General features: G+C 44.6%; 2 protein-coding genes and 2 long non-coding RNA genes across 15 annotated transcripts in view; 3 read left to right on the top strand and 1 right to left on the bottom strand.

Moving 5' to 3' along the window:
* Positions 1-25: 25 nt before the first annotated feature.
* On the bottom strand, positions 26-18,999 carry LOC118239241. Of its 7 annotated transcripts, XR_004771543.1 has the most exons (4): positions 18,363-18,462; positions 17,982-18,284; positions 10,646-10,732; positions 26-831 (listed from the first exon to the last, which is right to left on the bottom strand). It is a non-coding gene; the product is annotated as an uncharacterized LOC118239241 (long non-coding RNA). The 7 variants fall into 7 exon arrangements; XR_004771537.1 differs by lacking the exons at positions 10,646-10,732; positions 18,363-18,462 and adding an exon at positions 18,713-18,999; XR_004771542.1 differs by lacking the exon at positions 10,646-10,732.
* On the top strand, positions 130-6,705 carry Rfx5 (regulatory factor X5). Of its 3 annotated transcripts, XM_035450344.1 has the most exons (10): positions 130-244; positions 380-511; positions 684-717; positions 1,064-1,146; positions 1,537-1,656; positions 1,835-1,954; positions 2,079-2,160; positions 2,432-2,633; positions 3,135-3,238; positions 3,612-6,705. In XM_035450344.1, exons 2-10 carry the CDS (start codon positions 399-401, stop codon positions 4,725-4,727), a joined length of 1,974 nt encoding a protein of 657 aa, XP_035306235.1. In that variant the 5' UTR covers positions 130-244; positions 380-398; the 3' UTR covers positions 4,728-6,705. The 3 variants fall into 3 exon arrangements, with proteins under 3 accessions (XP_035306235.1, XP_035306236.1, XP_035306237.1); XM_035450345.1 differs by lacking the exon at positions 130-244 and having other exon boundaries at positions 374-501; XM_035450346.1 differs by lacking the exon at positions 130-244 and having other exon boundaries at positions 626-717.
* Positions 10,272-11,374, top strand: LOC113836098. Its single transcript, XR_004771556.1, has 3 exons — positions 10,272-10,413; positions 10,542-10,760; positions 11,189-11,374. It is a non-coding gene; the product is annotated as an uncharacterized LOC113836098 (long non-coding RNA).
* Positions 18,825-24,109, top strand: part of Pi4kb (phosphatidylinositol 4-kinase beta) — a 34,063-nt gene continuing 28,778 nt past the window's right edge. For all 4 annotated transcript variants that reach the window (XM_027393562.2, XM_027393560.2, XM_027393561.2 and 1 more), the window contains exon 1: positions 18,825-18,964. The gene's annotated coding sequence lies outside the window, so the exon portion shown is untranslated. The remainder of the gene's footprint in view (positions 18,965-24,109) is intronic.

Raw genomic sequence — 24,109 nt, 5'->3', positions numbered from 1 at the left:
GGAGTCTATTAGAATATCGGACAACTTTGGTTTGTCGTTATCGGTTTATTTTTTTTCGGGGGGAGGGGAGGTTGCAGCACTGGGAGAATAATATTTCTTTCTAACGTGAATTTTCCTACCCCGTAACAGTTTTCCAGATTTGAGAGACTTCAGAAGGTGGGACATCTAAAATGGAGATGTCAGAGATCTCTTTGGGTCTAGAAGGGCCTGACAAAGTAACGGAATAATTCTAATTTTAGAGAAGGCAAGTGGTGAGGAAAACCACCGGGGGAAGCTTTGCTTCTGTTTGTATTTCTGGATAGAAACAGGACTGCCCTGGGGTCTCCCGGGAAAAGGAGGCTTGCTGGGAGTTAAATCCTTGTGTCCTGTCTTCTCTCAGCTTTAGTCCTCATGCTGGGATGGCAGAAGATAAACCTGATGCTAAGAGCCCCAAGACTGGGGCAAGGCCCCAAGGTGGTGCTGAAGCTGGGGAACCCACCACCCTTCTTCAAAGGCTCCGAGGTACCATTTCGTAAGTAATCAATCGCTGTGCCTCTAAACCGGCTGTAGGTCCTTGTTGCCCTTCACTCCCCTCAGGCAAGTGTTGAAGAGCAGGCCGAGGTCTGTGGTCTTTTTCTGTCTCTAGCAGTCAGACAGAGGGATGGGAAAACCTTGTGACCTCCGGCTTTTCTTCCTCTCCACAGCAAGGCCGTGCAGAACAAAGTAGAGGGAATTCTGGTAAGCATGTTGGGAAAGGGCAACAGAGGTGGCATTGCTGAGGGGTGGGGATGGTGGTGGCGGCGTGAGAAAATAATAAAGGGTTATGTGGGAGAGGCTTCATCCTTCTGTGACCTATGGAGAGAGAGAGAAAATCAGACCCAATCCCTCCCCCTTTTCCCTTCCTCTCCATGGAAGCCCATAAGGTTCCTCAGTACAGTGAACCCTCAACCTCAAGTCATTTCTCAGGTCCCTTTTCATTCTGACAGCCTGACTTAGAGTCAGCTGGACTTTATGGTCAAGATCAAAAGATTATTCACTGGGGCCTTGGCTTCATTTCTCCTACCTCTGTTCCCTTCTGCCTCAGCAAGAAGTACAGAAGTTCTCTGACAATGACAAGCTGTATCTCTACCTTCAGCTCCCTTCAGGGCCCAGCATTGGAGATAAAAGGTACTTGGTGGTAGTGTTTTGGATGTCACAGGTTCTGATTTTAAGTCTCATTGTGATGAGTCAAAAAGTGTGTGTGTGGGTAGAGGGGTTGGAGAGATGGCTCAGGGGTTAAGAGCACTGACTGCTCTTGCATAGGACCCAGGTTCTATTCCCGGCATGGCAGCTCACAACCATCTGTAACTCCAGTTCTGGGAACCGTGATACTACTTTCTGACCTCCATGGGAACCAGGCACATACATGTAGACAGAACACTCATACACACAATCTTTAAAAAAAAAAAAAAAAAGTAGGAGATGCATAGCTGGTGTCCTGCCCTGGCTTGGTTTACCCAAGAAAGATGGGTTTCCAGCACCATTGAAATATGTGTGTCCCTTTTGCTTGTCTTACAGCTCAGAGCCAAGTATACTTAGCAATGAGGAATATATGTATGCCTATAGGTGGATTCGCAACCACCTGGAAGAGCACATGGATACCTGTCTGCCAAAGCAGAGCGTCTATGATGCCTATCGGTAAGGAAAGTGGTGCTTGGGTTGTTGGGCACAGGACTAGACCCTTACCCCTCAAGTTTGTCCTGCCTTGCTGGAGTGTGACCTCTTAAAGGGTTCCCCTACTTGGTCCTTAGGGATCCTCTGAGCCCACCAGTAGCCTTCTCTGAATATCTTCTCACTCTACCCTCTCCTCACTCAGAAAGTACTGTGAGAGTCTTGCCTGTTGCCGCCCACTCAGCACAGCCAACTTTGGTAAAATCATCAGAGAGATCTTCCCTGACATCAAGGCCCGAAGACTGGGTGGTCGGGGCCAATCCAAGTATCCTTGACTGAAAGATTAGGACTGGAGGACCTGGGAGGAAAAGGTATGATACAGAAACAGCCTAACTTGCCTAAGAGGCTTGAAGAGCCCCAGATTTTGGCTGCTCCTTAACTTTCATCAGATACTGCTACAGTGGCATCCGAAGGAAGACCTTGGTATCTATGCCACCATTGCCTGGACTTGACCTAAAGGGTTCTGAGAGTGTAAGTAATGATTCTCTCTCCCAGGTAAAAGACAGAGGTCTTTAGGACTTGTTTGATAGCTGTGGAAACCAGTCATTCATACATTGCTTCTGGTGGACCATCTGTCTGCCTTCTCTGTGGCGGAAGCATGGGGGGAAGAGATTTGAGTTTCTGGGTCTTAATGGGTAGGAGCTACTTCTGTCTTTAGTCTAGTCTCTGCTCTAGTCAGTAGTAGAGGAGGGATACGTCATTTACTTGATAATCCGACTCAGTTTGTCTTTCTTCAATCCAGCCAGAAATGGGCCCAGAAGTAACCCCAGCACCTCGGGATGAACTGGTAGAGGCAGCCTGCGCCCTGACTTGTGACTGGGCAGAGCGGATCCTGAAACGGTCCTTCAGTTCCATTGTTCAGGTGGCCCGCTACCTACTGCAGCAGCACCTCATCTCTGCCCGATCTGCACATGCTCATGTGCTTAAGGCTGGGGGCCTTGCTGGTGGGTGGACCTGCTCTTATGTCCGAGAAATCTTCAGACACTTTTACCTTATAGCTTTTCTTCTTTTGTGTGTGGGGTGGGGGTAGTGCAGAGTCTCACTATGTTACCAAAGATGGACTAGAACTCCTGGGCTCTAGCAGTCCTCCTGCCTCAACCTCCCAACAGGCACACACCTGTTGTACACTGATTCCATTTTCAGCTCTAAAGGCCTTCCTGAATACAAGAGTAGACACACCTTGGATTTCCTTCTCTTCCCAGTGATCCTTCTTGTGGTGTGGGTGGATAGGTGTGCAGGCCAGGTGGAACTCAAGTCATGCTTTTGTGGCAAGCATGTAACCAACTGAATTATCAGCCCAGCCCCTCCTGGAGCTGCTGCTTAGACGTGCTTTAAATATGCTTTCCCAGACTGTCCCAGGCAGTTAGGCAGGTAGATTCGCTTCACTCTCCCATACCTTGGTTTTCTCCTCACCCTTGCTTTATTACTGTTGGGTACCTTTGCAGAAGAAGATGAAAGAGCCCCTCGAGAACGGTCATCATGTAAATCCAAGAATGGTGTAGAGAACCTGGAAGGTGGCGGCCCTAAGAAGCCTGAGAGACCTGCCCAGGTGAGGCAGCTGATGCCTCTGACTTTGTGGCCTAGGGCATGGGGTTTTAGTGTACCCTTCCATCAGTGAACCTCTTGCTTTTTTACTTCTGGTTTACCAAGCCCCTTCTTTTCCTCCTGTATTCAGTCTTTATTAGTTAATTTTAGATTTATTTTATGTGTATGAATGGTTTGCTTGCATGCACGTATGTGTACCATGTGTAAGGGGAGAAGAGAACTTCAGATTCTCTGGATCTAGAGTTACTATTGTGAGCTACCATGTGGATACTGGGAACTGAACCTGGATCCTCTACAGAACAACAAATCTCTTAGTACCTGAGCTATCTCTCCAGCCCCTGTCTTTATACCTTATTATGACTCTGTTTGCCTTTTAGCCTCCTAAAGAGCTAGAAGCCCGAGCTGGAACTGACCCTGCAGGACATGGAGAACGGAAAAAGAGTGTAATTGACAGCTCAGCTCCAGCAGCCAGTAAGCCACAAGTTAATGCCCTTGTGGCCCGACTGCCTGTGCTCCTTCCCCGAGCACCACGATCACTTATTTCACCTATTCTGGCCCCTAAGCTTTCTTCAGGCACTCTGAAAGTAGCTACATTGCCTTTGCCCACTAGGGTTGGAGGACCTCAGGCAGCTGTGCCTATCATTAACATGATCTTACCACCTGTTCCTACTTTATCTGGGGCTGGGGCTGGACTTGGGCTTGGGCCAGGGCCTGGGGTTGGGCCAGGACCTGGGGTTGGGCCAGGGCCTGGGGTTGGGCCAGGGCCTGGGGTCGTGCCTGGACCTGGGCCAGGGCCTGGGGTCGTGCCTGGGCCTGGGCCTGGGCCTGGGCCTGGGCGAGTTCCACCCAGGGCACTCATTCTGCCTAGAGGCACAGAGAACAGGGAGGTAGGCATAAGTGGTGACCCAAGACCCCATGACAAGGGTATCAAAAGGACAGCTGAAGTGCCTCTGAGTGAGGCCATCGGGCAGGACCCACCAGTTAAAGAAGTGAAGCAAGATACAGAGGATACCGTAAGTGAAGCGAAAAGGAAGCGGGGACGCCCTCGAAAAAAGCCAGGTGGGAGTGGGGAGAGACACACTACTCCAGAGAAGGCTGCAGCTGCAGCTGCTGTGAACTCTCCCCGAACTCCAAGGTTACTCTGGGAGACATGGGGCTCAAAAGGGGAAAAAAACATAGTTGGGAGACCAGAGAGACTAGGGCCAGTGGGTGAAGCTGAGCAGGAAGCAGTGCCTACTCAAGGTCAGAGAGACTGTGCTGTTTCCAAAGGAGAAAGGAGCCTGAGTTCCCAGCAAGCCAAAGAAGCAGAAGATAAAATTCCTCTCATCACCTCAAAAGTGAGTGTTATCAAGGGCAGAATTCAAAGGGAGACTCTTCCATTGGTAAAGGGAGAGGCTGGCACTGCAACACAGGGTAACAAAGGGTTAAAGGGGCATGTACTTCAAAGTTCCCTAACCTATGAGCATAAAGACCCCAAAGCAACACCCCCATGATAGACAGACAGGTTTGTGGGAAGAATGGCTATGCTCATGTGAGCTCAACCTGCCTGCCTGGTAGAGGCCCTTCACTGCACCCGCATCTCATTCAGCTAGTCTCTCCCTAAAGGAGCCCATTCGCCTGGCTTATGTAGTGCCTGGTGGCTGCTTCAGACCTTTCCAGCTCAGTACCTTGGCTTCAGTACAACCAGTGAATCTCTAATGACCTTCCCACCTAGATCCCTATGCTCTCCTGGGGGAAACAGAGATAGGGTAAATATGAGTATAGGTTAAGGATATTCTGGTTTCTAATCATAGAAAATTTAGAAGTCACACTTAAGATTAAAGCCATTTATTGGCTTCTGAAATTGGGAAGTCAAGAGGCGGTGCTGGCTCCAGGTGAGACTTGATCAGTTGCTCAGTATGTTTCTCACTGCTTCACCTAATGTACAATCATCCTTAGTTTGGACCACTTCACAGCTGCCAGCACTCCTAGGATTGTGTGTGACCATTATATCTAAGCAGAAAGAAAGGGTATTACAGTGCCAGGAATCCTAGCAAAAGCCCAAAGATTCACTATGATTAAACCAGCCTGGTCAGGTCTATCCTTGACCAACTAGTGTGGCTACAAATATGTTTATGTAATGTGTTTATTATACATCATGGACCAGCTTTGGAAAAAAAAGGGCAGAATTGGCCTTCTCACACCGCAGACTCCCCAGCTGGAGACGGGGTGGAGGGTGGAGAGTTGCAGGAAGTGTTTTAGCTTGGTAGGGTGAGGTGAGCTAGACTGCTGCCTTAGGTTCCCCAAGTGTTAGATTTCTCTCACTGCAGCTGTAACTTATTGTAGTCTGGGAAGGACAGAGAAGGAAGCCATTCTCTTTAGAGTCTCTTAATTCTCACATGACAACTTTTCCATCTCTGCCTCACAGACAGCTCCTTTTAAAGGTCTAAATTTTACTCTCTCAGTCCTGCCCACCAGTCTAGTGCCACTTTCTTGGAGTATATGAGATGCCCGTAGCCATTTCTTTATATTCATTCTGCATCCACCAGGTGTCAGTCTCTTGTCATGCGTGTGTCAGGTCCTAGCCAGGACTGTGGGGGTTAGACTAGATTAACAGAAGAGGTGGTACCAATCTGCAAGTCAGGGAGCACCAGCAGGAAGGATCCAGACACTCCAGGAAACAAACTCATGGTAACTGAGGACCTCCTACTCTGTCCTCTCCACAGGATGGCTTCTTGTCAGGGAATCTTGGTTTTTTTTCCCCAAGAAATACAGATTTTCTTTCAGGGAGGTATCACCCATTACTCCACTTATTTCCACAAGAGCAGATTTTTTAAAAAAAATTATAGTATTTGATATCTATAAAGAAATATGTACTATAAATTATGAAATGTAATGAGTACCTATGACCCATCATTCAATTTATACATTAAAAATACTATTAGGTTTATGCCCCCCTTCCCTGCCTCTGCTTAGAGGTAACCACTGTCTTTAATTTTATGTTCATTAATCACTTGTTTATGTATATTGGCCATGTTTGTATATATTCTTTAAGAATGTATTATTTCTTTTTGCTTGTATTTTAGCTTTACAAAAATGTTATACTGTTAGTCCCTTGAAATTGGCTCTTTTGCACTTACCATTGTTTCTAAGATTCATCTATGTTGTAATAGCTATGGTTCATTCATTTTCATCTGTATAATACTTCGGCAAGCACATAGAACACAACTTACCTAGCCATTCACCTATTGAATAACATTGGGCTGTTTCCAGTTTTTGTTATTATACACAATGCTGCTATGAACATTCTTGTATATGAGTGCCTTTGTTTTTAGTAAGAGGTTTCTAAGAAAGATGGTCCTAAACAGTCCTTTTGGTCTATGTACCCTCTGAGTTGGGGACTGTTGCCTATTGTCTTACTTTATGAAAGAGTTTACATCATATTGAAATGAACTGTTCTTGAATGTTTGATAAAACTCACTTATAAAGCCACCTGAGCCTTCTGTTTTTTTGTGGGCATATTTGTTTTGTTTTGTTTTTTTCAAGACAGTGTCTACTATGTAGCTCTGTTGCCCTACTCACTATGTAGATCAGGCCTACCTCTGCTTCCAAACTGCTGCAATTAAAGATGTGCACCACTGTGCCCAGCTCTTTGTAGACATAACTTTAACTACTGGTTCCAGTTATTTAGTAACTGTAAACTATTTGGGCTCCTTAGTCATTTTTCCAGCTTAGTGTGTATTTCATATCTTTTTTCTTTTTTGGAACAGAATCTTACTATGTAGCTCTGGCTGGCCTGGAACTCACTATGCAGATAAGGTTGGCCTCAAATTCACAGAGGTCCTCCTGCAGATCTCCAGAGTGCTGAGATTGAAGGCAAGCACCTAGCTCATTGTTCTTTTCAAACACAAAGTTAACATACTCTACTTTCCTTTTCATTTCTGCTATTTACTTGTGTAACACCCCCACCCCCATCAATAGTACCAGAAATTTTAGTTGTAAATTTTCAGATGCTACCGTGGGCTTTGTTGGTCCTCTCATTTGTTTTCCATTTCATTAATTATCCATAATGTTTCCTACTTTTTAAAGGTTTGATTTTATGTTTCCATAGTTAGTATCCTCCTCTTCTTAAAGACACATTTATATTCTTGTTTTTAGTAGCCCTGAAAATCACCTTGAACTTTTGAGCCATCTGCCTCTACTTTCCAAGTGCTAGGATTACAGACATGTGCCACCACTCGGTGCTGGGCTGGAACTCAGGGCTTCATGCCTGTTAGGCAAACACTCTAACAACTGAACTAGATACCCTGCCCCTTTTATAATATCATAATTTAGACAGCTGGTTGTAGCTACAGGTTTTTTGAGAGAACTCAAGACAGTCTTCTGTCATCAGCTTCTGAGTGTTGAAATTGCAGGTGTGACCCATGCTGCCTGGCTTCAGGCTTTCTTCTATGTTATGAACCTCCACCCTTAGCTAAGGCTGAGGTTCACATGGTAGGCAGGCACTCAGAGCACTGGGGTACATACTCAGGCTTTGTTTTGTTTCCAGAAAGGGTCTGGGGATGGTATGTATCTCAGGATGTCCTTGGAAGTTTGTGTAGCCCAGACTAGCCCCTAATTTGTAATCCTCCTGCCTCAGCTTCCAAAGTGCTGGGATTACAGGTAAATGTCACATACCAAACTATTTTAAAACTCCACTTTTCCACAACCCATGAGGTTTTCTATGCTATATAACATTTTCGTTATTTAATTTTTAAAATATTCAAATTACCTTCATGACTTTGTATATTATATATGTGTGTGTGTGTGTGCGTGTATTACATATGTACACACATATGTAGAAGAAGCTTGAAATCAGGTGTCTTCCTCAATGGCTCTCACCATATATATAATTCTGCCTCCTACATGCTGGGATTACAGGTAGGCCGTCATGCCCACCAAGCTTTGATTACTCCAGTTCTCACACACAAACAGGCACTTCCCCCATCTCCACAGCTCCCTTTATGACTTGTTTTTTGGTGTCTGTGGTGGGGGTGATCAAACCCAAGACTTTGTGAATGCTCTACCACTAGCTATAACCCTCACACTTTGAGTTATTTTAAAATTTTTATGTTTCCAAATACCCAACAATTTACATTTTAAAAATCTGTTTTGAGACTGATTTTCAACTTTATCATTAATGTTCAAATACTATATCTCTGAAGCAGAGTATGGTGCCTTCATGCCTGTAATTCCAGCACTGGGGAAGCTGAGGCAGGAGGATTATAAGCTTGAGAACAGCCTGTGGGTTATATCATAAATTCCAGGCTAGATTAAGTTGCAGGTGTGAAACCATTTCAGAAAACTAACCAAACAAAGCCAGGTATGGGTCCAGGCCTGTAATCCCATGCTTAGGATGTAGAAACAGAAAGCTCAGAAGTTTAAGGCCAGCCTCAGCTACATGGTGAATTTTAGGCCAGCCAGAGCTGTATGAGAACCTGTCACAACACACACAAAGCAAGGGTTTCGGATGGTGCAGGGTGAGGAACAGAGAGATGGTTCAGGAGTAAGTTCAGTTTCCAGCACCCACATCGGGTCACAACTTGCTTAAATCCAGCTCCAGAGGATCCAATGCCTCTAGGCCCTTCAGGTACCTGCATATGCACACATGTAAGTTTAAATAATTTTAAGAGTATTTAAGAGAATAATCTGATACATAATTTTAAAAACACAATCTCTTCCTCACAAACCTATATAAATATGCACACACACACACACACACACACACACACCACGTCTTTGATATCAATTCTTAGAAATTTCTTGGGATTTTTATGTTTTCTGACTTAACTTGGGTATGTAAATCTGTGATATCTCCTTGTCTGGAATAGTTTGTTTACACATGTATTTTGTGCTTTGGGGTTCTAAATGCATATCTTGTTACTCTACAAGAATCCTAAAGGCCTAAATTAGAGATACTTCTCCATTGGTTTCTCTCGGGAGCCAGGACATACACCAACCTTAGACACAAGCTGGCCCTTGTCAGGAACCCAGAGTTAGTGGGCTGTAGGTTGGTTGGATAGAATGCCCACCACATGGGAGACTAAGGGTTCAAGTGAAGGGAAGTTCCAGTCTTTAACTAGACCTATCTATGGTTTTAACTGTTGCTTGTAGACAGAAATTTCTGTCCTGCAGCCCTTCAGTCCCAAATAAACACACAGAGGCTTATATTAGTTATAAACTGTTTGGCCTATTGCTCGGGCTTATTACTAACTAGCTATACTTACAACTTAAATTAACCCATAATTCTTATCTATGTTTAGCCACATGACAGGGTACCTTTTCTCAGTATGGCATTCTCATCTTGCTTCCCCTGTGTCCAGCTGATGACTCTGCCTTCCTCTTCCCAGAATTCTCCTAGTCTGCTAGTCCCACCTATACTTCCTGCCTGGCTACCGGCCAATTAGTGTTTTATTAAACCAATGCAAATAACAAATCTTTACCGTGTACAAGAGCATTATCCCATATCAGTTCACAATGGTAATTTGAGTGTCTGCTTTTCCTGCATGTTGCTCATCTTTTATGTAGCTTTCAGCATAATGTCTTACATTTTTCTCCTTTAGTGTTCTTCCTTACTTTCTAATGAACTGGACAACATGCTGAAATTATGTGGTAACTATAGCAGACCCAGAATCTTACTGCCTTTTGGTGAGAAAGGTCTTGATTTTATCCATGCTATTATGTATGTGTCTATGAATATGATTCTGCTGTTTCCCCTTGTTTCTCGAAGTGCTAGGCACTCACAACGCTGGTCTATTTAGACAGTCTTCAGACATTCTAGTTGGAAAGACCAACATGTAATTATGTCAACAGTACAGTGCGGGTCATTTTCTGAATGGTAAGCACAGAGAGCCCCCAAAGCCCAAGGAGCACATGTAGATCAGACAGGGGTCGGAGAGGACTTCCTAGAAGAGGTCAGCAGGACACAGTGGGATGATTGTAATTCACAAAGCAGGGATAGCATGGAGCATAGAGGGACCAGAAACCAAGCTCCTGATGGTAGGTACAGGGACGTCAGTGGGGCTGAGTAATGTGGGAGGCAGCATGGGAAGGGCAAGAAAGCATGGAAAGGGTTAGTCAAGTCTATAAAGGAGAAGAGGAGAAGACAAGGAAGCATTCCAGAAGCAAGGCTGTGGACGTGTGGCATGGCAGTATAAAGTGGTGAGTGAAACCATAAGAGATGCATGAATTAAGGTCATTAGACTTGGTGGCAAGTGCTTTTACCCAATGAACCATCTTACTAGCCTAATCTGTGTGGATTATTAAAAATAGCTTTGTCTATCTTTCAGATTTAACTTGGGGGCTGGAGAGATGTTCATTCAATAAAGTGCTCACGGTACAAGCTGCATTTAGATCCCCAGCATCTACCTAAAAGCCAGGCAATGTAGCTCACCTCCAACTTCACTGCTGGGGCATTGGGCAGACATAAGAGGGTCGCTGAAGCTCACTGGCTAGCCAGCCTAGCTGGATCGATGAGCACCTGGTTCAATTAGAGACCACCTTCATAAGTAAGTTGGAAAGCAATCAAGAAACAAACCCAAAGTGGATTTCTGCCATTGAACTAGCTCTGTAGAGCAGGCTGGCCTCAAATTCAAAAAGATCTGCCTATCCCCACCTCCCAAGTGCTGGGACTGAAGGAGGGTGCCACTACGCTCAACCACAATATTTTTTTAAATTGTGTTTTTAGTTAGGTGTCTGTGCATGTATACTACAGTGCTTGAGTTCAGGTCAGGGGGCAACTTGGTGGAGTCAGTTCTCTCGTTTACCATGTGGGTCCTAAGAATCAAACTTAGTAATCAGGCATAGTATCAAGTACATCTGCCCACTGAACCATCTTGTGACCTGACAGTATTTCTTTTGTCTTCTCTCTCCCTCCCTCCCTCCCTCCCTCCCTCCCTCCCTCCCTCCCTCCCTCCCCCTCCCTCCCTTTCTGTAGCCCCAGCTGTCCTGGAACTCAGAGAGCCACCTGTCTCTTGAGGGATGGGATTAAAGGCATACACTGCCCCCACTCTGGTTCTTTTGCCTATTCATTCATTTATTCATTCATTCATATGTTTTGGTTTTTCGAGACAGGGTTTCTCTGTAGCTTTGGAGCCTATCCTGGCACTCTCTCTGTAGACCAGGCTGGTCTCAAACTCACAGAGATCCGCCTGCCTCTGCCTCCCGAGTGCTGGGATTAAAGGTGTGCACCACCACTGTTGACCAGCTTTGTTTTAAAAAGTTTTATTTATTCTTTGTTAATTTCATAAAATATATCCTTTACCCTTAGCTCCTCCCAGACCTTGCTACCCACCCAACTTCACGTCCTTTCCTCGTGAGCAAAACCACATGGAGGCCCAGTTTGTTTTGACTGATTACTACTGAGAACAGGGCCTGTCCAGAAGTGTAGCTGATAGGACCAATGTCAGTCCTTTGAAGGACACAGATTCTCCCTCTCCCAGCAGCTATCATTTGAGAATGGATTTTTGGTTCAGAGTGAGACTTTGTGCCCACTTCCCCACCTCCATGCTGCGATCACCTCTGACTTGAGCAGGTCTTGTGTGTGCTGTCACACTGAGTTTGTTTGTGCATCTGCTGTGGAAAAGTTTCCTGAAAGTCATTTACCACCTCTGGTTCTTAAAACCTTTCTGCCCCCCTCTTCTGCATAGAACCCTGAGGTCTGAGGGACTGAGCCAACAATATCTCTTAAGAATGGAGGATAGGGCTGGAATACAGCACTTACATGATATGCACAAAGCCTTGGGTTCAGGTCCTAATACCACAAAAAAATGTAAAGAGGGAAGCTACCCACTATGTAAATCAGTATAGAAGTTCTTCAGAAATACTAGAATACTACACCAAGTGAATTCCAGGACTTACATAGATCCTGTCTCAAAATATAGATATATGGTGGACGGTGATGATACATTTACTTAGTAAAGTCGGGATATTTGTTTACTGGAAAGATCATGAGTGCCGACCTTAGTTTTACCACTTACCATATGACTTTCATGTGTGTGTGTGTGTGTGTGTGTGTGTGTGTGTGTGTGTGTGTGTGTGTGCTGGCACTTGCACACAGGTGACTGTGGATGCAAAAAAAGGATGTCAGATTCCCTCTGGAGCTGAAGTTGCCTGTGCTTGTAAGCCAGCTGACATCTGTAGTCAGTGATAGGAACTGGGAACTGAACTCTGGTCGGCCATAAGAACAGCAAGCACTCAACCACTGAGCTGACTCTCCAGATCCTCAGCATATGGTGTTTTTTGTTTTGTTTTGTGAACATGGATGTTGTGTCTGTCTGTATGTCTGTGTACAGTATGCATGCTGTTGCCTGCAGAGGCCAGAAGGCACTGAATCCTCTGGAGCTGGGGTTACTGAGACTTACGAGCTGCCATGCAGGTTCTAGGAATTGAACCCAGATCCCTTGAAAGAGTAGCCTGTGCTCTTAACTGCTGAGCCATCTGTCCAGCCCCACCATATGATTTTGAACATTTACTGGCTAGTTTTTTTTTTCAAATTTTATATTGCAACCCATTAGTGAACTATAAATCTATTTAAAAGATGCAAAACAATGTTTCTAAAAGGGAAATAAAATAAGTCCCAAAGTATGAGAGTGCTGCATACAGTCAGGTATTAGTTCATGAAACTCTTATTTTGTATTAAATAATGCTCATTTATTTTTCAGTGATCACAGAATAAAATACATTGGATTTTTAAAAAAGGTTGTTTTAAATGTTATATGTGTTTTGCCTGTATGTATTTATGTGTACCATGTATGTGCAGGGGCCAGAAGAGGGCATCAGATCCCCCTGAACCAGAGTTACATGTGGTTGTGAGCTGCTATGTGGATAGTGGGAATTGAACCTGAGTCCTTTACAAGAGCATTGAGTGCTCTTAACCACTGATCTATCTCTCCAGCTCTAGAATCCACATTTAAAAAGCCAGGTTCAGAGCTGGAGAGATGGCTCAGAGGTTAAGAGTTCAATTCCCAACAATACACAAATCCATAATGAGATCTGGTACCCGCTTCTGGCATTCAGGCATATATGCAGGCAGAACACTGTATACATAATAAATCTTAAAAAAGAAAAGAAAGAAAAGCAAATAAAGAGTAAAAAGCCAGGTGCAATGGTATTGTTTATAACCCCAATACTGGGAGGCAAAGACAAGAGGATCGCTGGGGCTAGCTGTCCAGCCAGGACAGTGAAATCCTGTCTCAAAAATATATATAACAAAACCCAAAGTGGATGGCACCTGAGGCAATACCACCAAAAGTTATCCTCTAGCCTCTACAAATGTGTACATGTGCACATATAGACTTACACACCAGCAAACACATGTACATAAACATGCACACAACAGAGGGTCAGTGGTGAGCGATTTAGAGACTAGTGAGAATATCATACTTCAATGTTAAATACTCTTCTCATGGTTTTGCTATTTGAAAATAAGATTTGACTATAATGTACTATGCTTTTCATGGATTTATGATTGACACTTAGAGACTGTGGGGAAGCTAAGCAGCCTGCCAGCATTCAGGAGGTGGGGGTAGGAGGGTCTCAGATTTGAGGCCAGGCTAGGTTACATACACAGTGAGATCCTGTTTTGTCGAGACAGGGTCTCTTTATGTAACTCTGCCTATCCTGAAACTCATTATACAGACCAGGCTGTCCTTGAACTCAAAAATCTGCCTGCCTCTGCTGGGAGGGTACCATACTCAGCTGAAATTTTGGTTATTTTCCCCCCAGACAAAACAAAATAAGACTAAGGCTTTAAAAAATAAAGGAAAATATGAATGTGGAAAAATTAATTTACTCAAACATATGGATTTAAAATATTTTAAATTCACTTTTGAAAAATATAGTTTTCCAAATAAAACATCAGTGAGATACTTCACATTGTTTTACAATTTCCTAAGTCTCCTTTATGCACTACTGAATTCTCATGTCTGCTTCTAAAATCAATCTGATGAGGTATCAACAAATACAAACTGTTCCTATGGTAAAAACAATGGATTCTTAGAATGCAAAGGTAAATGTTTCCCTTCCTGTAGACAGCAGTTCTCAACCTGTGGGTCATGACCCCTTAGACAAACCTCTGTCTCCAAAAATATTTACATTACAATTCATAACAGTAGCAAAATTATAGTAATGAAGTAGCAACAAAAATAACTATGGCTGGGGGTCACCAAACATGAGGAATTGTATTAAAGGGTTGTGGCATTAGGAAGGTTGAGAGGCACTGCTACAGGAGCTCAGACTTGAAGAGACTACAGACTGACTAAAAATGAGGCCTGTAATCCTAGCTACTTGGGAGGCTGAAACAGGGTTGCAGGTTTGGTGTGTGTCTGGGCAACTTACTGAGAACCTAGCTCAAAAAGGGAGCAGGGCTGGGGATACAGCCCAGTGGTGGAGCACTTGCTTAGCATGCAAGAGGCTCTAGATTCAATCCCCAATATTGCATAAATAAATAAAAGTGTCAAGATATAGGTAGAAACAAGGCTGGAATGTATGAGCAGAGAGAAAACAAAGCAACAACAACAACAAAAAAAAAAATTGACAACTCTGAGCCTGTAGAGCTAAACAGAAAACATAACAAATGCTTTTTACTTACTCATGACTAAATTCTATACGTACTTACATGAGAGAACGGACTCATTTGGTTAAAAATTTACCACTGACTGTAGCTATAAACAATGCTACCTCTTTTTACATTTATTTATTTTGTGTGTGTGTGTATGTGCTACAGAGCACACATGGAGGTCAGAAACAACTTCCAGGAGTCACTCCTCTCCTTCTACCATATAAGTTGGGTACTCACACTCAGGCAATCAGAGTTGGTAGCAAGCACTTTACCCACTGAGCCACTCACCAGCTCAAAAAAGTTGCTACCTTTGAAATAAAATCCTCAGTTTGAATAGAGATATTCAATTCCTGAAGTCTTGTTTTTCTGTCAATGGAAAAATCCCAGGAGGCTGAGGAAGGAGGATCACTATATACATAGTCTGGTCTACCTAAGTGCCTCAAAAACAAATGATAAAGTGAGGTGCAGGCTGGTTGTGGAGGCGTGGCTCTCATTACAGTCCTGAGAAGGCAAAGGAAGGAAACTGGGGAGTTTAGGCTAATCCCAGATACATGAGACCCTGTCTCAAAAGCAAACAAGTGAAAAGGAAGGGGTGGCTATGGGAGAGAGTGAGCAAAGTAAAGCTGTAAATATGAGTATGTACACGTATTTGTCTCTCTGTGTTCATAAAAATGTCATAAATGGGCAGGGCAGTGGAGGCACAGAGGCAGGCGGATCTCCGTGAGTTGGAGGCCAGCCTGGTCTATAGGGTGAGTTCTAGGATAGCCAGGGCTACATAGATAAACCTATCTCAAAACCAGCAACAAAACTAAACGGTCATAAATAAAACCCATTATTTTGTATATTAAAATGTAACAAATATATTACTAAAAACAAAACACAACTCACCTATGTAGGGTGGTACACACCTTTAATCCCAGCACTTGGAGGCAGAGGCAGGTCGAACTCTGTGAGCTTGAGACTATCCTGGTCTACACAGTGAGTTCCAGCCCATGCAGTGCTATAGAGAGAGAGACCTGTCTTACAAAAACAAAATTTCAGCCAGGCAGTGTTAGTACACACCTTTAATCCCAGCACTCTGGAGGCAAGAGGCAGGCGGATCTCTGAGTTCAAGATCAGCCTGGTCTACAAGAGCTAGTTCCAGGACAGCCTCCAAAGCCACAGAGAAATCTTGTCTCAAACAAACAAACAAAATCCTGCCAAAAGTACTGGCTCAGGCCTATAATCCTAGCATTTGGAAGGCTGAATTGATGCAAGTTTAGAATTAATATGGGCTTTATAATTAAAGATTAACCCAGGCTATAGTGAGACCCCCGTTTCAGAAAACAAACACAAATTAAGAAAAACCCTACTATAAAAAGGGCTTTCAGCCTGGTTGTGGTGGTGCACACCTCTAATCCCAGCATTTGGGATGAAGAGGCATGTGGATCTCTGAGTTCAAGGCCAGCCTGATCTAGAAATAGAATTCTAGGACAGCCAGGGCTACAGAGAGAAACCTTGTCTCAAAAAACAAGACAAAAAAACCAAAAAGGGCTTTTATGCCTCATTTTGTATTGTTTGTTTTAATCTATCCAGCCTGTCATACCTCTTTTTATAATATTTAAAGAATAATTTTAGCCCAGCATGGTGGCACATATCCTTAACCCAAGCATTTAGAAGGCAGAGACAGGCAGATCTCTGAGTTTGAGGCCAGCCTGGTTTACATAATGAGTTCCAGGACAGCCAGGGGTATGTAGAGAGATCCTGTCTCCAAAAACCAAATAAAGACTAGTGTTGCGGCCCCATGGAATCCCAGTCTTTAAGGAATCCGTAACATTTAAACTCTAGGCTAGCACAGGCTCACCACTTCTTAATATAGCTGATGACTTAGGGTCCTGACAGGTGGAATGGCGACTACCTACCACAGTGACAGATCTAAGCCGGCCTTGGCACCCTGTTGCTCTGCTGTGCTTATCTTCCATTACTGCAATCCTCCCCTTTAGCCTAGTTTATGTTTGTCCTGTCCTCGTGATCTGAAAAACTCACATTCCTACTGTTCAGTATGTAATTTTTTTTACCCTTGAATGCTCTTTCTTTTTTATCCCATTGGATACTATCTAGTGTCTCTCCTAAGTTCTGCCTTGCAGTATTCATATGAAGCCTGCCATTCACTCACCATAGAGTACGCAGCCAGGCCTTCTGTGTCAGTTTAACAAGGTTCTGCCCTGTGTCTACAGCAAGTAAGAACTCCACTGTTCTACTTTTGTACCTGCTGCAGGTTTAAGCAGGCATTTCAAGCTATAGCTCTAATTTTATCTAATTTTATGTTTTGCCTCCATGCATGTATGTATGTATGTATGTATCTGGTGCCCACAGAGATCAGAAGGGGACATTGAACCCCTTGGAAGTGGAGCTATGGATGGCTGTGAGTCACCCTGTGGGTGCTGAGAATTGAACCCCGGGTCCTCTCCAAGAGTAACAAGTGCTCGAAACCATTGAGCCATCTTTTCAGCCTCCGCAAGCTACAGCTCTCTATCTGTCTCTCAACTGAACACTGAAGCAGGGACATTCATCACTTGTATTAATGTTCTAACAACAGGCATGTAATATTATAGTACTTTCTTGATATTCCCCAACCTCCCCAAACCTTGGAAAATGATATTACATCAGGCATTATTGTTACTATATTGTTATAATATTGTCATTGTTATACAGAAGCTGAGGTTTAGTCTAGCATGGGGTGGGGGGCATATGGATATATTCCTAGTTACTCCACAGGCCAGTGGCTTGAACCAAGGAATATTAACAGCGGCCTGGAAAAAAAATATACTGTCTCAAAAAAAAAGGGGGACTGGTGGGAGGGGGTAGAGGGGAAAGGGAAAGAAAGAAAAGAAGGAAACTGAACGATCTCAACCAGCTCGTAAGTACAGTGAAGATGGCATCCAAAATCTAGGTTCAACCAGCTGCCAGTAGAATATTAAGATTCTTACCCCTAGTAAGGGCCTTAGATACTAGGAAAAGTCTCAGGAAAAGACTACATTGGGGCAGTGATTCTGAGGTTCAATAATAGTAACGAACAAATTAACACAAAACCAACACCAGAGGCCTGCTTATGTCTGTTTAGTCGCACGTGGTTTTCTTTGGTTTGGAAAAAGTGATATGTCCTCTAAGCCTTTGTCATTTCACTCACCTCTCCTAACCTGGCTTGTCCAGCCTCTCAGGTCTAGGCGACTGGACGCTGGAGGCCAAAGGCTGCCCAAGCCGGGGTGACCTCGGAAGCAGAACCTTGGCCCAGAGTGTTGCTGCTAACGGTGAAAGATTGAGGCGGTTGGACTGCGCCATTCCTGAAGCTACAGGGGCATACTTTTGGCATCGTCCTTAAAGATGAGTAGGAAAAGGAAAGTGAGGGCGATTGTCCTCCTCTCTGGTCCCTTCTCATCTGTTTTCTGGCCTTCCATCATGGGTCCCACCGGCTGATTTACGAAGGGATATCCTGTAGGACAGGAGAAGGAGAAAAAGTCACTGATGGCAATTACAGTAACTCGGTGGCTTATACAAACGAATTATTTACATATAATTTGCCTGTTGGTATACTTGTGGAAGTACGTAAAATATCAGTACATCCACATCGTGCCACTTATCCAGCCCACAGTACTTCCCTCTCGGCTTCCTTAGCAAAGCCTGCCTCTGAGGTCCGCCCTCAAACCCCGGGCCCTCCTTCCACTGAGACGCTCCTCCCTGCTTCCCCGCCCCTTCCCCCGCTTCCAAATCGCTCTTCCCCGCCCCCTTTTCGTTTCTGAACAGGCGTGACTCGGGCAGCTCGGCCGACTCAGATTACTATGGCATCGGTAGTGTCCTGACAGTCCGGGAAGTAGGAAGGCAAATCCGGGGAAGAAGGGCTCGGGCCCAGGAGACTCTTACATCGAAACCCGCAGAAGAATTGTTATTTTGGGTCCTGCTTGTGAGGTCCGCTCCAACTTGAGGCAGCGTGAAGGCCCTTTCAGGCGGCGCCGCGGGCAGCCCCGCAGCCGGGGCCTGGTGCAGCCGCCGCGGCCGCTGTCAGGGAAGCGCAAGGCGGCCAATGGAACCCGGGAGCGGCCGCTGCTGCTGAGGCGGCGGTGTCGGCAGTCCGACCCCGACCGCCTGCACCCTCTCCGCGAGGGTCCCCCGGAGGTAAGCGACTCCTCCCCCATGAGTCGCCTTTGCCTGGGGGCGGGGGCGGGGGGAGGGTCCTTCTGCCATCCTGTCCCGCACAGCCTACAGCCACCTGGGTTCGACTACAAAACTGCCCTCCTAGTGGGAGCTGCACCCTGAGGTTCTTCACTCTTTCTCTCGGGCCCGGGGTCGTCTTCTCTGCTTTCTGGCTTCCTCTTCTGTTTAGCCCCTCCCTCTGTCCCGTGGATTCCACCTCCCCCCACCACCACCACACACTTCTTTCCCCTGTTGCCTCTGTCCCTTAACTAGTTCTCTAAGCCGTGAACCTTTTCCACATTACACCCCTTCTACAATGTCCATCCTTGTTTGCCCTTCCTCGCCGTTTGTGTTTCTGCGCCCAAATCTTTCCCATGGGGTCCGCCTTTATCCCTTTTCCTATTTCTCCCCACTCCTCGTAGTCTGTGCAACCTCAGCACAGAGTTCCCATTTCCCTCAGCTAGAGATCGTATCCCTCTCTTGTGCTTCCGATTCCATTACCTCACCTTAACCCACTCCCCCAGCTCCTGGCTTCCAAGAATTTCCAATTCCCTTCTTGAAGGCTCTCAGACCGTTGTCATCGTGTCCAAGATCCCATCTACTTTGACCTTAGTGCTCAACACTTCTCTGGGGTGCCTGATGATACCTGTAGCTATCTTTGGCTTTCTTTTCCCCTTTCTCAATCCCCAGGCCTCCGGAGGATGGTTCCTGTAGGAAAGAGAGGTGATGTGAACAGCCCTTCAGATTAGGGATTTCCAACTTGTGACACACACAAAAATCCCCATTCCAGGATTTTGTCGATCTTTGTCTCCCTGGGTTCTGTTTTCCCTGTGGCCTCTATCACACCCTTTATCTACACACATCACTTATTTCAGATCAGCTAAACCTTGAACTAAGAAGAAAATGTTGGGAGGAGGGGAGCCTCAGCTGTCTCCGGCTTTTGTGGACAGATGTGTTAATGAAGGATGGAACAACTTTTCAAGAAGTCGCTATCAATCACATTATATTTCGTTGACTGTTTAGGAGCAACCACTAGGAGAGAATGACAGGCCTTCGTGGAAGCTGAATGAAGTTATGAGAAATTTTGCTTCAGATTATTTATTTTGGGACTTGGTTAGGTCACAGGATAGTATCTACTACTCCTGTCTAGACCAAATCATTACTTTACTGGACGAAGTCTAGTGGAATAGTGTTGGTTAGTTTCATAAGCACTTGGCCTAATGGGTGAAGTTGTGTGTGTGTGTCTGGGAAAAGGAACATGAGATGGTGTAAAGGGCCGGCATGTTCAGGATTCTTGGTTCAACATGTAACTTCCTCACTTGAACTTGAAAATTCTCTTTTGAGAAAAATGGCCCATTCTTTAAGTACCAGTGCAATAATAGGCTAGTAGCAGGATGTCTTTTGGGAGAAGAATTATACTTTTTTAATTTATAAAACACTGCAGGTTCTTAGGCAAAATGTATTTATTGCTAGTGATTTTGTCATCTTGAGATTTTCCCTTTATTTTGATATTTTGATCTCTCTGATCTCTCTGAGTATAAAATCAGTTTGAAACACAAGCTCCTGGCCTGCTACTTTTCAACCCTGCCTTTTTTTTCTTCTATCACACCTGTGCCTTTCCTTCTAAACTTGATCCATAACTCCAAATTTTGTGGTCAGAAATGTGTTTGTAGAAGAGCCCTTGGAAGGTAGGAGCATGCTGGACTTAGCAGCTAACTAGATGCTGCTTTGTCTTGCACATCTCTTTCAACCTTAGATAATGAAGATGGCACAGGCACGCTATTCCTCTTCCCTCTCTAGGACTGTTCAGGTCTGAAAATAGTTATACAAGCCAGGCAGTGGTGGGGCACACCTCTAATCCTAGCACTTGGGAGGCAGAATTTGGATCTGAGTTCCAGCCTGGTTTACAAATGGAGTCCCAGGACAGCCAGAGCTGTTACACAGAGAAACCCAGTCTCAAACTGCCCCCCCCAAAAAAAAAGAAAGAAAAGAAAATGGTTATACCATGTTGGCCCACTTCTTACCCCAAAATTACTTGAAGTGCAATCTAGTAATGATCCCCATTTATGGGAGACCGTCCCTCCTTAGATGCATCCTTAACCAGAAATCATACCTCTAGTTTTCCTCACTTCTCATCTGTTCCACACTGCATAAGTACATGTTTCCTGAACACTAATATAGCAAACTGAGAGCTGCTTTGGTTTGGGAAAGAGGTTTGGGAGTATCCTTTCAGTAATTGGCCTGGGACAAAAGAGGACCTAGTCTAAAGCACATTTGGGACTTAAACAAGGAGGACTGGTTCAGAGATAGGTGAGCAATGCAGGTTGCTTCCTTTCCCAGCTGTCAGTCTCATCAGGGGCTCCTGGAGCAGGCTTGGGCTGTCTGGCTGGAATCTGCTTCTACCTGCTCCCTGGCCTTGTACAGAGTTCTCAGCTTGATCAATATTGACCTAACTACTGTGAGACCACTGCCCTTCCCCCAAGGCCGTAGTTGAGAATGCCCTCTTCCCTGATGCCACCCTCCTTTGAGACCTTGGGCAAGCATACTTGGTTCCTGGTGGGGCTTGAGCTTGCTGGACTGCTCAATCCAGAGTGTCTACAGAAAAAAATGTAGAAATCATTCTTCCTTTACCATTAAGGTGAAAGGGAAAAGATGAGCTGAGTTCTTAAAGATTTATAATAGACCTTAAGACATGGGAAGGAACTTTTTTAGGAAAAAATTTTGATGGATGTTTTGCCTGCCTATGTATCCATGGGCCACATATGTGCCTGTTACCTGCAAAGGCCAGAAGAGGATGTTCGTTCCCTTGGAACTGGAGTTAAAGATTGTTGTGAGCCACTCTGTGGGTGCTGGGACTTGAACTCAGATCGTCTGCAAGAGCAGGTAGTGCTTGTAACTGCTGAGCTGTCTCTCCAGCCCCAGCAAGGAACTTCTTAACAGCAGAACAAGCAGCCTAGGATGAGACAGGGCCCCTTTTGAAGAGCAGCCTATTTTTAAAAATTGCTGTTAAAGGAGTACATGTACTTGGTGATATTCAATAGGATTGTAGGAATTTATGATCAAAACTAACAGTCCCTCTCCCTTCATCTGTACTCATACTCCCTCAAATCAGAGCTAGCTTCTGTAATTATCTCAGCATAAAGTTCTATTCAAAGCTTATTACCATAGCACTCATAACACTTGTTCTTAACTCTAGAGGTTTGGTTGTAGAGGATTTATACTTGTTTGGGTAATTATGACATATTTTTGTTTCTATCTGAGCCTTTCTTTTCCACTAACTTGGATTGGGTTTGCTGGGGATTGAAACCCAGAGTCTTGCTCATGTTAGGTAAACCCTCTTTTTCCATTAACTTTCACTGCACCTCATACAGTAAGATACTGGCTCCTTTATCTTCTTTTCCATTTCTGTGACCCATCTCAGAGGATCTTAAAAGAAAGAAAATTGAGCTGGCCTGCTTGCTTGGAAGAAGAGCCCTACACAAGATGAGTTCTAAAAAGTCATTCTGTGTGCCAGGTGGTGGTGGTGCTCACCTTTAATCCCAGTACTTGGGAGGCAGAGGCAGGCAGATGAGTTTGAGGCCAGCCTGGTCTACAGAGTGAATACCAGGACAGCCAGAGCTATTACACAGAGAAACTCTGTCTCAAAAAAAAAAAACAAAACAAAACATAACCAGTCACTTTGTGGAAATTCTGAGTATGTTAAAGCATCAGGATCGGTGTGAAGCAGTTCACATTTATCATGCATGGTAAAAGATTTGAAGAAGTAATGGTGATAGAGTAAGGGACTGATTTGGGACTTGGTGCCTTCCTTCCTTCCTTCCTTCCTTCCTTCCTTCCTTCCTTCCTTCCTCCCTGCCTCCCTCCCTTCCTCCCTCCCTTCCTTCCTGCCTTTCTGTTTTGTTTTTCGAGACAAGGTTTCTCTGTGGCTTTGGAGACTGTCCTGGAACTTGCTCTTGAAGACCAAGCTGGTCTTGAACTCACAGAGATCCGCCTGCCTCTGCCTTCCAAGCACTGGGATTAAAGGCATGTGCCACCACCGCCTGGTTTGGTACCATCTTTCTTGAAAGGCCAGTCCAATTAGTCTTTTCATGAAGACCTTTTTCATTAACTTCTGTGAAGGTTGCCTGCACAAAGTTTTTGAGGTGCTCTGTTGAAGACATCCTGGTTAAGGGATACTGTCCCCTCCAGAGTCCTGTAGACATAACTGCTCAAGCCCACAAAGCTCATATGTTGCTACCTTCTCTGCCAATTCAGAAGCTGCTCTGTACCCTGATACTTAGACTTTTTCTACTGTATTAGTTACTTTTCTGGTTGCTATCACAAAATGCCTGACAAAAGCAACTTATAGGAAAGTTTGTTAGGCTTACAGTTTTGAGGTTACAGTCCATCACAGTAGGTGGAGCTGTGTCAGAAGTGAGACAGCTGGTTACTTTGTGTCTGCCTTAAGGACAGAGAAAGCCATGAATGGTTGGTCATACTTAGCTTACTGTCTCCTTTTGATCCAGTCTTGGGCTACAGCCCATGGAATGGAATCTCCAATATTAATCACCTCAATTAAACTCATCTAAAAAGTCCCTCGAAGACATGCATACAGAGACTTGTTTCCATGGTGACTCTAAATTCTATGAAGTTGATTTAAGGTTACCCATCATGCCTACCTTGCCCTGTTCCATGGGGTACAGTTGTCAACACTTTAAGCTCTGATCTTTCCCCAGCCCCCTCCTCCTTTCCTAGTAGCCAGGCTGCTAGGCTCAGACAAGGAGGCCTCTTCTTTTCCCCTCCAGTCTGTCTTAATGGAGAGTTTAGACTCCCAGTGTGACGTAGATCCTCAGCTGTATGGATGCTACGGCTTGTAGGAAGAAGAGTGATAAATGCAGGACTTGTTTCTCCTCCCTTTTTTGTTGCTACATCTTAATCCTTTTACTTTCTCCAGAATAGTTAGTGCTCCAAGGTTTATTTTCATTGTATGTATAGATGAAGAGATTAATGTTGAAAATCATATTTGAATTAGATTTTGGAGAATACCTTATTTCTGCTACTCATGTATATGTGTCTCTGCCCATATATGCTTATTTGTGTGTACATACATACATGTGGAGGCCAGAAGACAACTTCATGTTGTTCATC

Source organism: Cricetulus griseus, assembly GCF_003668045.3.
Source record: "Cricetulus griseus strain 17A/GY chromosome 1 unlocalized genomic scaffold, alternate assembly CriGri-PICRH-1.0 chr1_0, whole genome shotgun sequence".
Taxonomy (NCBI): Eukaryota; Metazoa; Chordata; class Mammalia; order Rodentia; family Cricetidae; genus Cricetulus; species Cricetulus griseus.
Note: the sequence above shows the minus strand (reverse complement) of the source record. Positions and strands in the feature narration are given on the sequence as shown.

Coding starts and splice junctions, on each gene's coding strand:
- Rfx5 (XM_035450344.1), top strand. CDS start 399: ATGGCAGAAGATAAACCTGATGCTAAGAGCCCCAAGACTGGGGCAAGG. Junction 1,147..1,536: donor CCCAGCATTGGAGATAAAAG/GTACTTGGTGGT, acceptor CTTGTCTTACAG/CTCAGAGCCAAGTATACTTA. Junction 2,161..2,431: donor ACCTAAAGGGTTCTGAGAGT/GTAAGTAATGAT, acceptor TCTTCAATCCAG/CCAGAAATGGGCCCAGAAGT.